The following is a 17,456-nucleotide window of genomic DNA, read 5'->3' as shown; positions in this document are numbered from 1 at the left end:
TATCTCTCTCTCTCTCTCTCTCTCTCTCTCTCTCTCTCTCTCTCTCTCTCTGTCTCTCTCTTTCTCACTTTTTCAGTTATTTCTGATCAAGAGTCGTTATTTTCAGCCACGTTCGTCACAAGTCCGGAACTCTTGCGGCGACTAATCGCTGCTTTTGAAACCATTTCATGACATTATCTTTGACGATCATTTGAAAAATTACCCGCAGTTAAAAAGAAGTGAATAAATTAAATAATACTTTTCTGGAAATGAACGTATACCTACATGAATTAGTGATCAAAAAATTATTTAAAACTACATTTGCTTTAAACGATTTGCTGTAAATTGAACGTGTTTTTTTTTTTGCCAATATCAAAGTTTTAGATTTTATAAACAAGAAAAATAAAAGAAAGAGATTTTGCTAGCATAGAAGATTCAATAGAAAGAAAAAATAGCGGAAAATGTTATAAAAAGATTAAAGTGATAAAGACAAGACATGGTCAGCCAGTAGTACTTACATCCGGTCCTTCAGTTTTATATTTATATATAAAACAATTATTAATTTAATAAAAATTCTTGAAAGTATATCTTTGTATAAATAACATTTGATAAAAATATTTATTATATTTATACATATTATATATTCTTCAAATGCCATGTAGATAAAGATATATTTTCAAGAATCGTTAAAATGCGAAATTCTTTTTTATTTTTATAAAAAAATGTAAAACTATGAAAACAGGATATTCGAAGAAAAACTATTCAGCATTTATATAGTAGTAGATAGTACACATAGTACTGAGCCTAAAAAGCCTTAGTAAACATAGATCGAAAACTTAACCATTTCTGAGATAAACAATTTTGTTAGTATCATAACTAACTCTTAGTGTTTTTTCTACTTGTTGCAACGATGTGAAAAGAGAGAAATTGAGATAAGTAGCACATTGATAACCTATTTGGGAGAATTACAAGTCCAATGAAATTATCTCCATAATATCCATTCAATTATATGTCTAGTCAATGTCAACTTACTCGCAGTGAAATTTATCATTATAAAGTGCGTATAAAAATTGAATCAAAACATAGTTTGTACACTGAGGCAAATCTTTACGCATACGGCACGTAGAAACCAATTAAATCATTAATGATTCAGTTAATATACAAAATTGTTTATATATTAGAAACGCTTAAGTTTTCGACTTATATTCACTAAGACTTTTTTACTCAATCATTGTGATGTATACTATCTATCATATAAATGCTGAATGATTTTTTTCTAACACCCTGTATATGTTAAGAATATTTAACAAGAAAATATTTAATACTTATAAAAAGTGAAGAATATGCATAAGCAGATACGTTAATAGAAACGTAATAAAAATAATAAAACGAGAAATGCACAAGACACGCGACCAGATTAACAAAAGCTTTATTATAAATTTGAACTTGGATTGAGCTGTTTCTTTACACGATGTGACCAGTGCCAAGTGCAAAACGTCATCGTAAAGAATTTTGCTACTGACCTCTTCTGAATCACTATAATACTCCATCTTCGAAATGATCGTCGCAAAACGATCGTTTAGGCGCCAATATTTATCGAAACTGTAGTTATATAATTTGATTAGCTATCTGCTACGGAATCGGAAATTATATTACGCACACGAATTTAATTTTCTCCACAATCTTTGGAGGCAGCACTGACCTCTCACGATGAGACTTAATTCGAAATGACTGTTTAATTCTATTTATAATCATAGCGAGCACGTGATGCAGCCGACATATTCTCCTCGAGAGTTTGAATTGAAAGTTTTCCACTAAAACGACAGTAATATATATTTCTGTATGAGTTTTTAAACGAAAAAATAAAATAAGTCATATAATTCAACTATGTCAATTGCGACGATTTATTTGATTATTTATTGTATATTCTCTGTATTTCAATAATTATGAAATTTAAACATATTTTCCAACTTCTATACTAAATGTTTCAACTTTTATTCTAAATATAACATCAGTATTCCAATATTCGCCGATTTCTCCGTTTTTTTAATTATACGAAATTAACAGAAATATAAGGTTTGATTACCTTATTGTTAATCATAGTAAATCAGTATATATTGAAATATTAGGTGTAGTAAAAAGAAATCCATTATTTTTGCATGAAATTGAATGGAAAAATAATGGATTTCTTTTTACTACACCTAATATTTTAACTGACAATGATTGTAAGACATGATAAATTATATTTAATTATATATTGTCAGATTGTTACGTATTAGAAATAAGTTTTACATTAGATGTGTTTTTTGATTGTATGAAGCATGAGGTATTTTGAAGAAAGAATTAGATATTAATACATCATATCCACATAATGTTCTGAAATGATATTTAATGCAATATAAACGACGATGAAATAAGCTCTAATTTTTTATAAGCTTTACATGCAGCTTTGTAAAGTAAATCAACTAATGATAATGTATTCAGGATTAAATATTTAAGTTAATTTATAGTTCATCCATTTTAAGACAACAGATCTATGTTGAGATATATATTTTTATGTTATTTATATGTGTATTTATACATATGTGTCAGATAAATGTTTTCTTTTATAGTCCGTTAGCTTAATATAAAACTTTTTTCTCACTCACTGACTTGATGCGTAATGGGTGAAGTTATCAGCAATGAAGCCATGATTCTATAACAAAAATGGGATTCAAATTAAAATAAATGTTCATTAATCAATGTTTTAAAAGACAATTCTTACTCAACAAATTTATTTTTGCGTATCAAATGTTTTATTTGTCTTTCAATTAGATACTTAACTTTTACACATCCTCAGTTAAAAAGTTATTAACAAATAGATGCTGATGGTCCAACTTTATGCTACAAAAAGTGCGTTAACGTATCGAATTCGAAAGAAATAAATTGGTGTTTGAAATAACATCAATCGACAAATTTTCGTTTCAGAAACAGGTTGATTTTTTGTTTGCACATATTTAGTTATGAATAATTAAAGTTCGAGAATGATCAACTCAGATAGATAGTTCAAATTGCAGTTACTATACTCAAAATACCATCTTGCTTTTATTCACTCCAACGCGCTCGTTGGAATGATAGAAGTTATGGTAGAAATATGTTGAAGCATGCAATGCAAACAAACTTGTAATTATATATTTTTCTGAAAATAATCTTCACATAATTATATTCACCCCAAGATTGCTCTACCAGGGCCTGATTGCCTCTCCTAAGCCTTTCTCCTTCCCTCCTAAATTGTCCGAATTCGTTGGATTCCCTCGAGTCAACGCTCTTCGTGTCATTATTTTCTGAAGCATTCAAATACATAATCCAATTAAAAAGAAATAAGGATTGTTTTTACATACGCAATATGGAAATATATCAATTACACTCACGACTTTCTCTCAGGCTATCCGGTTTGTCAATTTCGTTGGATTTTCTCGATATGATGACGCTCGCGAAAATACGAATCGCGCTTCATTTGCGCGGCACTTTTCCCGCGCAACCAAGAATGCGGTTGATGTCAAAATCGCGTTAACAACAAATTGAACCGAGCGAATCATTCAAAAATGTAATGCTCAAAACACGCTCATAATGCTCACACATTCGAGCGTGTAAAATTCCTTGAGACACACACATATATATATATATAATCACGAGACATCACTGCGACACATTCCGTTATTCAACCACACAATTCGCAAACTCCATTAGACATTAGACTAAAGCTGCGTTCGGAAACCTCATCCGAGTGTCCCAGAGTGCGTTCCGTTTCACACATGATGTATCATTTTGGGTGCGTTCGGAGAGACTATTAGCGCTATTTATATCATTCTATCTTCATCGTTTAGTCGTAAAACAAGGATAGAATGATATAAATAGCACTAAACTTAGGTTTATTGTGTCGCATGCTCTAACATATTCCTACTTCCTCCAACCATAGCTTCTACTCACTCAACGCACTCATTCAGCTGGTTCTACATTAGTTGCAAGCCGATCGCAAATTTGTTGCGACAGCCAATCTGAAGCTTGCATTTTGAAATCAACACTTCATATTGGCTGTCGCAACAAACTTACGATCAGTTAATTAGCAAGTAATGTAGAATCGGCTTTAGAAGAGCTATGGAACATGTTGAAGTATATATTGGAGTATGCGAAACGCGAACAAACCTTTTGTCTTCTCGAATGTTCCTTTTAGTCTTTTCTAATATTCGAATAACAAGAATAAAATGATTATGCACATTATATGAGAACGAAACACATTCTATAATTATATCGTTCATTAGACGTAAGATAAGAGTAAAATGACACACTCGGGTAAAGTTTCTGAACGCAGATTACCTCAAAAGCACAGAATAATGCACGAAAATTGCTTGATTTAAATCAATATTATATAATTCGTTCATATTTCAAGATTGTCTTAAGTAATAGTTTAGATGCTAATAAAGCCTTCTGATTGATTCGTGACATCTTAAGATTGTATTTATAAGAAAATGGATTGAAATGGATTCAGATTTTCAGAAATATTGATTCACGAATGTTAAAATGAATGCTTTTCAATCCTGAATACATTTTTAGTCATTTATAGGAATTGCATGGAGCATATCTCTATACCTTTCAATTTAAAAATAATATTAGCTTTTTCTGTGTTGCACAAACAACACATTGTGAATACTACACTGTTCAATTCAAAATTTTGAATAGCAAATGCAGTTTTTTAATCTAATTGTGTCCAATTGAATCTAATTGAATCCAATTGAATTAAATCTAAAAAAAAGTATTCGTTATTTAAAATACGCATTTGGACAGAAAAAAAAATTTCAATCCATTTTAATCCATTCTCGTTCGCTGGGAAATTACTTTCAAATTAACGAATAATAACGAGTTTGACTTGAGCTATCCTTCGAAAGATAATCGCCCATTAAGTAAATCACAACAAAACATTAATCTATATATTTTCCACTCTTCATTTCGTTCTAATCTTTTCACATAAATCGTGTTATATACCGAGGAGTCCACTGCATAATAATCAGCACTACAATGCCTCTTGAAAAAAGTGAAGTACATCGCGAATCGCACGAATGCCGAGAATCAATTAGCCAATCAGTGTACACGAATCCAAAATTAATAGAGAATACTGCATTTTTTCTATATCCATGATATTATAATATTCACCGTATAATTTCAAACATAAATACAGTGCCACATCATACAGTTTCTATTGCGAATGATAACGCGGCGACTGTTTTCATAAACACCGCGCGGTGCGATGTACCTACGACGTAATATGTGACATAAAGCTGGTTTTATTAGTTGCATCGCAGTGTCGCAAGCGTGCGGTCCAATCAAAATCGAGTTAGTTTGACGTTGATTGGACCGCAACGCTTGCGACGCTACGATGCAACTAATATCGAACCAGCTTAAATGTACGCAGAGCGACGCCGCGGGCTAACCGTTTCGCCGCCAGGAAATCAATGAAATTTCATGTGAAACTTTTCACATTTCATTTTCCACTCATCGAAATTTACGTGAAGATTTTCACACATAGATTATGGTGATATGGCTCGTATTCACGCACAACGATGTCAACGTGCTATAACATACTATATTTTACGTCATGCATATTATAGAATTTCAGAGATAAAAGTAAACGCTTTTATCGATAAAAGCGCATTCTGAATACGAGCCATGTATACCTCGGATTATCTAGGCCGATATTCATAATCCATTTTTATTTCAATATAAAGCTGTGGTCAAAGTTTCACTATTTTGAAGCGTAGTTTGATTGAATTAAAAGAAAGAATTTTACAAATTAATCAAAAATTGCTTTAAAGTATGCGTAGTATCATGTTGACCGTATCTATAATAATCTATCTCCCGAAATAATAATCTATCGGAGAACAATACGGTCAGATTACATTTATCCTGATTTTAAAATATATTTATTAAAATAACTAACAATAAATTAAGAACTTACAAAATTTTAAAAATTATGCAAATAAGAATACAGCCATTTTTAATTACAATTAAATTTTGTTCTTTAATTTTTTTTATAGAAAATCATTTTAGGATACTATGCCATGGAACAAAATCAAAGACACATAGTGCGTTAATTTAAAATAGGCCTAATCTATAATGTGCTTTTTATTTTCTATTTCTTGTCTTTTATCTTTTGTCTTTTTTCATTTTTGCGATTATTTTGTCGACAATGATTGTTTTTCTTGTCACGTATTTCTTGTCTTTTTCGAAATTTGTCAACTTTTATCTCGAGCGACAGAAAACGAAGAAACAGAATATATAAAGAGGCAAAAAGGTAAGAGATGAAAAGCGATAAAAAGAAAATGACAGGAAGCAAAGAGCACATTGTAGATCAGATTTTATAGTAAATTCGATTAAATCGCACTATGTACTTATAGATTAAAGGTTACTTTATAAAGATATTTAATGAAGTGACATAATATAATTAACTTCGATGAATAATTAACTAATGAAAAAATATACATGTACATTTTATAAAATGTACATTTTATTAAATAACAACAATATCATTACTTGATATTCAATTGTTTAAAATATTTATATGCTTTTACATTTAATTTTGCTAATTTCATGTAAAGCGTATCTTTTATTCCAAGCAGAACAACAAGTCTCGATAACGTCAAAATGACATTAAAATGAATCGGAAATTATTGAAAAATGACTTTTAATGTCGTTTAGAATCATTTTGATATCATTCTGATATCATAATGATTTGTTATTCTACTTAGGTAAGCAAATTCGCTATTACTTGTTAGAAATTTGTGTAAATAACTACATAATTCGATGTGACCGCTTTATAGACTGTCTATAATAGAAATATACATAGTATTGTAAAGTAAGCCATAAACTATAAGAAATTGACCAATTCTAATCGACTATTCTCATATTCGACAATTGATCGATTTCTTATACCTAAGTTCTAAAACGCAATGGATGTAGTAAATTGCTGTAAGAAATCAACTAATCATAGTCAATTATTCTCCTCATATTCGACTGTAATCGATCAATATCTACAACTTAAAGCTTATTACATCTGTTTTAAAACTTAAAATTTACTAACGTGATGCTATAAATGTTTTAAAGCGTTTTTTATTAGTTACTTTGTAAAATTCTTTTTTTTAATTGGTCAATCAAGCGCTTCAAAACTTGTATAGTGAAACTTTGACCGCGATCTATATTCCCATTGCAGACGACCCTTTAATACTGTTTATACATATTGAAATTGAGGCGCTGATGAACTTCACGTAAAACGCAACATGTCTTCCCCCAAGTGACTCAAGTTTTTCTTTAGCATCGCGAACGAGCGAGCTGGAGCAAGCGAGTGGCCGATAATTCACCACGACGATGTCGTTCTTTTGTCCTTTCATCGAAGAGGAAAATAGACTCTCGCCGGCCGGTCGGGAACCAATCGAAGAGATTCGCAAACACGAAGACCGTGCAGGCGCAAGCGCCGCAACATTGCACATTTCAGATGGCATCATAGTCGTTTGTTCACCCCTTTACCCTCCTGCCAGATCCGGGTAGAGCTTTCTGTCTTTATACCTCTACTACCCGTCTCTTCCTCCCTCTCTCGTTCCACCCTCTCGCTCGCTCCATGCTTCACGAGCTTGCGTGCGCGGCAAGACGGGTGGCAGAGCTCCGCGGTGATTTTCAGAGTGGACGGTCCAACATCGAATCCTCGGGTAAGTAAATCAACCTGTGTTGCAAGAACGACGGTCATCCCCAGGAATTCGGGAGACCGTTCCAATCTGTGACAGAAGCAGGCGAGGAGTCTTTATCGGTTCTCGTTGCGTGAAAGCTCAAGCCGGCTTCGTTCGTCAATCAGTCATCCAGCCAGCTTAGCTGGCCAGCGAGAGTATCGATTCGAGCCGGCGCGCCGCTTACTCTCGGGGCGAATCCGCCCTAGACTCGTCGCGCGTCCGCGAGCCGCCGTTCTCGAGCCGAGGGTGTCTGTCGCAGGTAAAAAAGTTCCTCCGTGCGAGCCGCGAGCTCGACGGTGCAGCCGACGACGGAAAGCTGGCCATTACATTGGTGATCGGTTACGTTAACGTTCGATTGAGCGGGACTTCCTGGGTATCGATCCATTGATCCCCCGAGGGGTTGTTGGTGCAGGTCGGGGTGCGTCATCGCGATCGATTGATCGGGCAACGGTCGATCGGTAAGTGATACCAAGCTTATTTGCGGTAACTTGGGGTTTTAACCTCGTTGCGCGATATGTCGTAATCGCGATGTTTTAATATACCTCGAATCCGTCATGTGTTCCTCTTCCAAAATGTATCGAGAGAGAAATCACGCGATCCAGTTGCATGATTGTTTAGATGAGTAAAGAGAGGACGCGAAATTCGGCAATTTCTCCGGTGGAAATCCCTGATAGTGACATCGCGAAGACGACGTTTCGAAGCAAGTTATTGTCGATGAGAAATGGCCGCCTTCGTGGGGCTGTGACTATTATTAGAAGAGGCAGGCCGGTATGCGTTACGATAAGAACGCAAGTTGCAAAGCGAACGAAATGAGGATTGGTACAACCAATTGCACGATACTGATTTTCTGATTCAGCTGATACCGAGTAATTCGATCAGTCCGATTTTTAATTTAATTACATGATGCACATTTCCGGTATAAACAGTGGTTTCTAAAATTTAATACGAGTAAACAATCTCTAATAGTTCAGCTAAAATTATTTTCTATCTTTCTAAATTATAATTTTGACTTCTTTTGATTGTAAAAAGAAAATTTAATTGTGATCAATATTGATTAATTAATCTAATTAATAATTGTATTGCTGCGTAATTTATAATTCATTTAAAATTCTGAACTCTTTAATGAATTACATTCGCGATCGTAAATAGAAATGAGATTAATCTTAGAAAAGTCCTTGCATCAGTTTCAAAAATTCATTAAAATCAATAATTGAATTTTAATATTATGAATTATCTTCAACGAACACTAAATTATTTTCAATAATTTTTACAAATAATTATGTCTAATTAGTTTTAGAATTTTTTTAAAAATAATCAATGATAATCGTTTTCGGATACTTTTCAGAAACTAAGCGAAAATTCCAATAGACATTGATCTGTTTAATTCGATTTTATAGTATTTGTCATTCGGATCAAAAGGAGTACGCAATTTTTAATACATCCCACCGCCTACGTAGATCGAGATAGGACAGCATACACCCTTTATTGATCTAAAAGGCGGACTCGCGGGTTGGAAATTACCTGGGCCGCGGTATACGATTCAATTTGAGTCCATTGGAATACGGTCGGCTGTTCTAATTAAGTTCCTTCCCAATTGATATAATTGAAGCAAAATTGTTTTTTCGCGGCAGATCGCGATCGCCTCGACAGAGAATAACCGCGCACACTCGATCTGATACCACTCATATTTATACACGTACGTCAAGGAGAAGGGGAGAGAGAGTGAGTGAGTGAGTTTGCAAGCCCTGCGTGAGTCTCTCCTTGAAACGAATCAATACCCTTTGTAGCTTGCAAGAGGTCCTCCGTTCTCGCACGTCAATATTTATCGTCTCTTTAATATCCGATCAACATATAACGCGTGAAAGAAACTTCTCCGATGCCTCATTACAGGCGAACATAAAAATTTACACGGTTATAATTAATTTTTATTGATAGTACTATACAGTAGTATAATAATTAGAATTAATTTTTACTAGTAGTATTAAGTATCGATATAGAAACTACAAAATTGTATATTTACAATAGATACGATTAAAGGAGATATTATTATACATTGCATCTAAATATTAGGTCGTTTGATTAATAGTCACATTTTTTAATATTTTGAAGAACAAAATTTATATTTGTTAGTTTAATTTTATTTGAAATGTAACTTTATTCCACTACTGCAGTATTGCCACTTTGAACTCAATATTTTATTTCCATTTCGACGAACATGTCAAAACACTAATATAAAATAAATACGACATATTGTGTAACGATATAATAAATGTATCTCTCGAACAAATAATAAATATATCTCTCTAAAATTTTTAGAGTGAATCACACACTGCAGGGTGAAATCACACTCTTAAATATTGAAAATTGAGCTATTTTTTTTCAAAACTAAGTCAATTTTTACTTTTTAGAATGCTTTAGAATGAGATTCCATTTCAAAGAATTTAGAGAAATAGATATAAATATATTACGAATATAATAGATACATTAAGAAATAGATACATTAAGATACTAAGAAATTATTTCTCTAATTATATTATGTATGAAGCTATTAATTATTAATTATTAACTAAGCTATTAATTATTAACAATGTTACACATTGTTATCGGGACGAAAGATCTTGAAGACATTTTTAACGTCTCTTGATGGTTCTTTAAGAATCTTATCATAATATACTCATATCGAAGCTTGCCGCTCTGTGCGATTGACTCGCGATTTGTAGATCCGAGTTTAATCCCACATGCGCAATTTTTCGCATTTAAGAAGCCGAAAATGACTTCTATTAATTTTACTTACGTCAATTTCGGTACTTCAGTTGCATTATATAAAAAAATTGAATATTTCAATGATAACTCAATTTACTGATGAATCATCTTAATATGCGGGACTTATAGTTTGATGCCGGTGATTAACCATCTGGTGACTAAGAAATCTTTGATCATCAGCGTCGTTCGGATCCGATATTAAACTAATAATATAGATCCCATATATTAAGGTGATTCTTTAGTTATAATAAATTGAGTTATCATAGAAATGTTTAATTTTTTTTATATAATGAAGTTGAAGTACGAAACACACACATGAGCAAAATTCTACAGTAAGTTAACGATGAAATAAGAGAGAAAAAAATATTGAAAATGTAACTGTTTACGTAGGCTGTTATCGATTTGGACGCTTTCAGCGCTTTCAATATTTTTATTCTTATTTTACATCTAATGAACGAAGACAGAATGATGATTACAAGCATTTAAAACGCGTGAGCGTTCAAATCGATCACAGCCTAAGTAATAGATAAGGTTCGCAGACGCTTCTTTTAATTGCATACAACTCTTACCATAGGCTTTTATAAAAAAAACGAGATTATAATAGTTTAAAAAACGATTTTAATGCTCACAAAAAAGTAATAGATCAACCATTTAACGATCATTCTGAAAAGATTTACGTGTGCATAAACTTGCATATAAATTTAACCTCGAAAAGTAAACATAATCTCATCTTGTTTTCATTCGATGAAAATATAGTTCTTGATTTATTATCGTTCAATACTATTTCATTGAAATATACAGTAGTTTTAACATTTTATTCAAATTATGCAATAATTTTGGATGGGCCTTGGTGAGGCACCCTAAATTTTTGGCACTTTATTAAAGAACCATCTTAACATGAGATTTCATAATATAATCGCTACAAAGTTAGAAATACTTCCTTTACATATAAATGAAACTCGTGATTATGAACGAAATTAAAAATAATGAATAATTTAATTGAAAATTAAGTTATAACAAAATTTTATAAAAAGTAAATTTTATAAATAAAAATTAAGTAACTACTGTAACTTAAATTTCATCAATTTTCATGAAAAAGACATTAAATTCATGTACATGTGCACAAATATACTTTTCAATTATAAATATGTTAAATTTAATGTAATGAAATTAAGTTAAATTGTGTAACTTAAAAGTATATTAAATTTTATGAAATTTTTAATAGTATCTTCTTGTGATAAATGTAAAAATCTTTTTTAAAGTTATAACAAAATATTCTTTTTCAATTTAAGATCTATTAATATTTCAAACATTATTTGTTAAGTAAGATACACTTTCATGTATTGTCTCATTTTTATAATTTGTAATTCGTTTCGTTTTCTAGGAGGTGTAATAGCAGTTTTGCTGGCCTCACCTTTTGTATATATTCTGTAATTTTTTTACACAATAAATGATGGTAATATAATAATAATATTTATAGATACTTTTTGTATTAGTTCGATAAACAATGTCATATTTATATATAGAAAATAATTTGAACATTAATATTAGACATTAATATAAATGACAATACCTAGACATCATAAAATCAAAAATCGAAACATAAAAAATTATATCTCAATTTTAGATTTTATGTTGTCTGGATATTGTCATTTGTCTAATACTAATATTAAAATTATCATTTTCTATGCGCAAACAACCGTTAAAAAATGGTTCTTGCTTACTGTCTATTTATGTATGTATGGATTACTTATAAGATAAAACAGCTCACAAGACAGCTCACAAAACTTTAGAACATTCTATAACTGAATTGTGTGTGGCAGTTTAACACTGGCTTAAAATGTCTTCCCTTGAATCTATAACATATGACTGATTTATAATAGACTAGTCTATAAACAAATATTACGCAGTCTATTCTATAGAAAGGAACGCATATGCTAAATTACATTTAGCACAACTATTAAAGCATTCAAAATCGATACATTTGCCGCATATCAATCGAACGATAGTTCACTTCTGAATTCTCGACAACTTGTGTCAGCAGGTAGCTAAAGCCTCGACATCATGGGTAAGGAGAAGATACACATAAACATCGTGGTGATCGGCCACGTGGACTCCGGCAAGTCTACGACAACTGGTCACCTAATCTACAAATGCGGCGGGATCGATAAGCGGACGATCGAAAAGTTCGAGAGGGAGGCACAAGAAATGGGCAAAGGCTCGTTCAAGTACGCCTGGGTGTTGGACAAGCTCAAAGCGGAGCGCGAACGCGGCATCACCATCGATATCGCTTTGTGGAAATTCGAAACAGCCAAGTATTACGTCACCATTATTGATGCGCCCGGTCATCGTGATTTTATCAAGAACATGATCACCGGCACCAGCCAGGCCGACTGCGCGGTACTCATCGTTGCAGCTGGTATCGGCGAGTTCGAGGCCGGTATTTCGAAAAATGGACAAACTCGCGAACACGCTTTGCTCGCCTTCACATTAGGCGTGAAGCAGCTGATCGTCGGCGTCAATAAGATGGATATGACTGATCCGCCGTATTCGGAAACGCGTTTCGAGGAGATTAAGAAGGAAGTATCATCTTATATCAAGAAGATCGGTTACAATACCGCCTCGGTCGCCTACGTGCCGATTTCCGGTTGGCACGGTGATAACATGCTCGAGCCGTCCCCGAAGACTCCTTGGTATAAGGGCTGGAAGGTGGAGCGCAAGGATGGCAATGCCGACGGCAAGACGCTCATCGAAGCTCTCGATGCCATTCTGCCACCTTCCAGACCCACCGATAAAGCCTTACGGCTGCCACTTCAGGATGTCTATAAGATTGGTGGTATTGGAACGGTGCCTGTCGGTCGCGTGGAGACCGGTATCTTGAAACCAGGTGATTGTACTAATTGTACTAATATGACTTCTGGAAAAAATAATTAGAAGGAATAATTTTAATCGCAAGAAGCAAATTCGGAAGATAGTAATTAATAAATGAAATCTAAATTTTTTAAGTGGATCACTATTTAATTTTATTCATAAATTAAAAATTCAACTCTCTAATCAATCTTTTATAAAAACCGAAAATTATATGGAATGACGGTTGAGATCAAACCCGACATCTGCCAACTACAAATCAATCGTCCTTACAAAAACCCGCATCACTTAAAAATAGTCTAAAATCACATTTAATATTTCTACTTGTTTTGAACAATGATGATTATTATTTTGTTTATATAATATATCCTTCATTAGGTAATGTAAAATTTTCATCCTTCGTCTACAATTTAAGTTTTCAGTGTAGATGTTTATGTTGTTTCCAAATTGTATAAAAATCTAAAAAAATTCTTACATACTTGTAAAAACTTTAATAATGAGTTTTTATTATCATAGAAGTTTAATTGTATTTTACTTATTTTTTACAGATTTAATTTATCTACCAGAATTCACAATTAAAAAATCAACTTTATGCTTTTAAAATTCAACATTGCCAGTGGAGAGTTAATTATCTTTTGTGACATTTATCGGACTAACGTATAGATTCTTATAAATAAACATAAATTTACAATTTTAAGGTATGCTGGTAACTTTCGCGCCGGCGGCTCTCACCACCGAGGTGAAATCCGTCGAGATGCATCATGAGGCATTGACGGAAGCTCTGCCCGGTGACAATGTTGGCTTCAACGTGAAGAATATTTCCGTGAAGGAATTGAGACGCGGTTACGTCGCTGGCGATTCCAAGAATCAACCGCCGCGCGGTGCCGCCGACTTCACCGCCCAAGTAATCGTCCTGAATCATCCGGGACAGATCAGCAATGGCTACACGCCAGTGCTTGACTGCCACACTGCTCACATCGCTTGCAAGTTTGCTGAAATCAAGGAAAAATGCGATCGTCGTACCGGCAAAACCACCGAGGAGAATCCAAAGGGTATAAAAAGCGGTGATGCTGCAATAGTAATGTTGCAGCCGACCAAACCGATGTGCGTCGAATCCTTCCAGGAGTTTCCGCCCTTGGGTCGCTTCGCGGTCCGCGATATGCGTCAAACCGTCGCCGTGGGTGTCATTAAGGTACGAGGAATTATTTCGAAAGGTTTAAGATAAAAGCAGACTGAGAACGCGACTTCAAATATAAAGAGTATCTTCTTATTGTTTGAATTTCCATTTTTTTTTTAAATTAATATTATTCGGTTGGGATCTTGGGATTTAATTTTTTTTGGTTTTTATCTTTTATCACAGTGGAATAATATCTTTTCATAATATCTTTATATATCAATAATATCTTTGAAAATTTTTTATCGTATGCGAAATAAGAGAATCGACAATGAAAAAACCTATTTCTTTTGCTTGACAGATAACCGTTTATTAAATATCTAAAATGAAGCTCATCATAATTTATTCTTGAAATCTTTGCGAAGGAAAATCTTTAGCGAAACAAAATATTTTCGAGTCAATCAATATTATATTGTTCTTGCTATTTCACATGATAAATTGTTTCAAAGCAACAAATTTTTGATAAATGTTCAAATAGAGGCTACCTTACCAATTTTTTTCATGTATTTATTTGAAGGCAAAAAAATAAATTTGCTCTCTTATTACGCTTTTTATAATATTGTTCAAGAACAAAGTTTAAAAACGCGATTATTTTCTTCATTTCATTAAGTATAAGATACGAAAATTATTCTCTATTAAAATTTATAAAAGAGTGATTCTTTGTTTGTATAATTACAAGTGCTAAAGCTAATAATTTATGTAACTTGCAAAAATAACCTGCAGAGTTTGTTAAGAATTTGCGAATTGAAGAATTTATCGAATATTATTATGTAAGTTTTATTAATTACTATTTCAAATAGTATAAATAATAATATAAAAACGAAAAGAGTGATAATTTTTTCCGAGCAGATTCAGTTTTTACATGTTGAAATATATACATATGAAATACGTATTTCAAAAAAATTATTATTATGTGAAGCAGCATATACCTAATTATTTATCAAAGTCTCTCTTTTATTGTTTGTACATTCTATTTATTTCAAACTTGCGGTTGATAACTGTCCAAGCTTGTACGGAAAATATTTACTTTATGCAAATTATCATAACAAAATTGTTCATAATTTGATATTTGTGTAACATTAATAATTTTTAATGTTTGTATAATATTTTCATTAAATTCATGAAAACTGATTTTGCTTCTTGTTGATATCTGCTTCTTGTTGACTTTGTATATTTCGAAATAATTTAAACCGTGAAAAACATAATGTTATTTTAAAGATAATATCAAATTTTCTTTTCTTCAAATTTAATATCTAGACTACAGAATACTAATTGTTCCAAAAAAAAGATATATTAGATGTAGTAAAAAGAAATTCATTATTTTTCCATTCAATTTCATGCAAAAATAATGGATTTCTTTTTACTACACCTAATATTAGACATAAATTCATACAGTTATATATATATAATTTAACGATTGGTTTATTTCTCCGCAGAGCGTTACTTTCAAAGATACCCAGGGCAAGGTAACAAAGGCCGCGGAGAAAGCCCAGAAGAAAAAGTAACCATCAAGCTTCCTCGGAAGCTCGCAGTCCGCCGGCAGATGCCCTGTGGCAGCAGGCATCCCCGTGCAGCAGCAAGGATCCACCGTCAGGATGCAGCATGCCGCCGCGGTGGCTGCCCCGCTCGACTCATACTCGTCGACTAATACCAAAAGTCATAAGATGTTGTGCTTACCCCCGTTACATTATCCGGTAGTGTTAAACCCGCGCATCTATCCGAACCTGCACATTCAGTTCACCCATGCCCCGCGCACACCTCACATATGCTAGGAGGAGCGTTGCCCCGCGTCTTACCGCGTTTATCTTAATTATCGATATTGACGATATGTGTCCGGTATTTACCAGGTACTCAGTTCCCTTGGACTCTGTGTAGTTAGGTTTTTCAATTGATACAACACCGAGCATCAGCAACAATCACGGGGTGGTTGCGGAGACAGCCGCGCTCGGGATCCTTTCCCCTACTCTCACGAGAGGAACGAGCGAGACAGCGGGTGCATTGCCTTTTCTTCGTCGAATGTCCCGTTTCTATGGGAGACGGAGCAGCGACGAGTACTTAACTGCGCCGTGATCGGCGACGTCGAGGTGAGCGCCGCTGACTCGCATACCCAGCAAGACTTCTCTCGATTCTTTTCGAAGGGTTCATTAAGGCTGATTTGTTCCGAGACTTGGTTGCCTCGCTCTCTGTACGATTAGTTTTATTATACTTATAAGATATTTATCTGTAGTTATATGGGGATCATTAGACTATGCTCCCTCTCTTGTCGTCGGCGAATCGTCGGCTGCCTCCCCCTCTTAAGGAAGGAGAACGATCTCGCCTTAAAGAGGACGAGACATCCGTCGTGAATCGCTCATGTTGATCTCGGCGCTGTCCCTCCTGCTGACCATAGACGCGTTCTATGACATTGTTTTGACCCTTAGCCAGTATTACGTTGATGTAATAAAAAAAATCTTTAATTGCATCTCCAAGTCTCTTTACTTTTTCCTTGATTATTATGTATCCCCTTGTAATTCCGTGATAAATGGAAAATAATTATTATTAGATCGCGATTGCGTAGTTAAAATTATGAGAAGTGGAATATCTTCTTTTCTACGTCTCTAGTTGATCCAAATGTGTATGCAGGCGAAGAGATTGCGTAGGTAGACGTGACGTAAGATGGATGGTTGACGTAAAAGAAGAGGGGCCGGGTGTTTCTAAGGTAAATATAATTTATTCCGCATAAATTTCTTCTCCTCTCTTTGTTAAAGTTACATCTAGACGTGGTATGTACAAATATATTTAATGCAGTGATCTTACAAGAGTTTTTAGTGTAATGCAGGTCTTGGTCAGTCTTTAATTGCTGAGGCCCGTTTTTGACGGGGCGCCGAGCAGACTCAATCCTCTCGTGATCGAACATGACACAGGATTATATTCGCAAA

General features: G+C 33.7%; 1 protein-coding gene across 1 annotated transcript; it reads left to right on the top strand.

Moving 5' to 3' along the window:
* Nucleotides 1-12,560: 12,560 nt before the first annotated feature.
* On the top strand, nt 12,561-16,043 carry LOC105623851 (elongation factor 1-alpha). The gene is made up of 3 exons (XM_012205224.1): nt 12,561-13,383; nt 14,063-14,556; nt 15,975-16,043. The coding sequence occupies exons 1-3, from the start codon at nt 12,561-12,563 to the stop codon at nt 16,041-16,043; spliced, it is 1,386 nt and encodes a 461-aa protein (XP_012060614.1).
* The last annotated feature ends 1,413 nt before the right edge of the window (nt 16,044-17,456 follow it).

The sequence above is a fragment of the Atta cephalotes genome, assembly GCF_000143395.1.
Source record: "Atta cephalotes unplaced genomic scaffold scaffold00065, whole genome shotgun sequence".
In the NCBI taxonomy this organism is placed as follows: Eukaryota; Metazoa; Arthropoda; class Insecta; order Hymenoptera; family Formicidae; genus Atta; species Atta cephalotes.
Note: the sequence above shows the minus strand (reverse complement) of the source record. Positions and strands in the feature narration are given on the sequence as shown.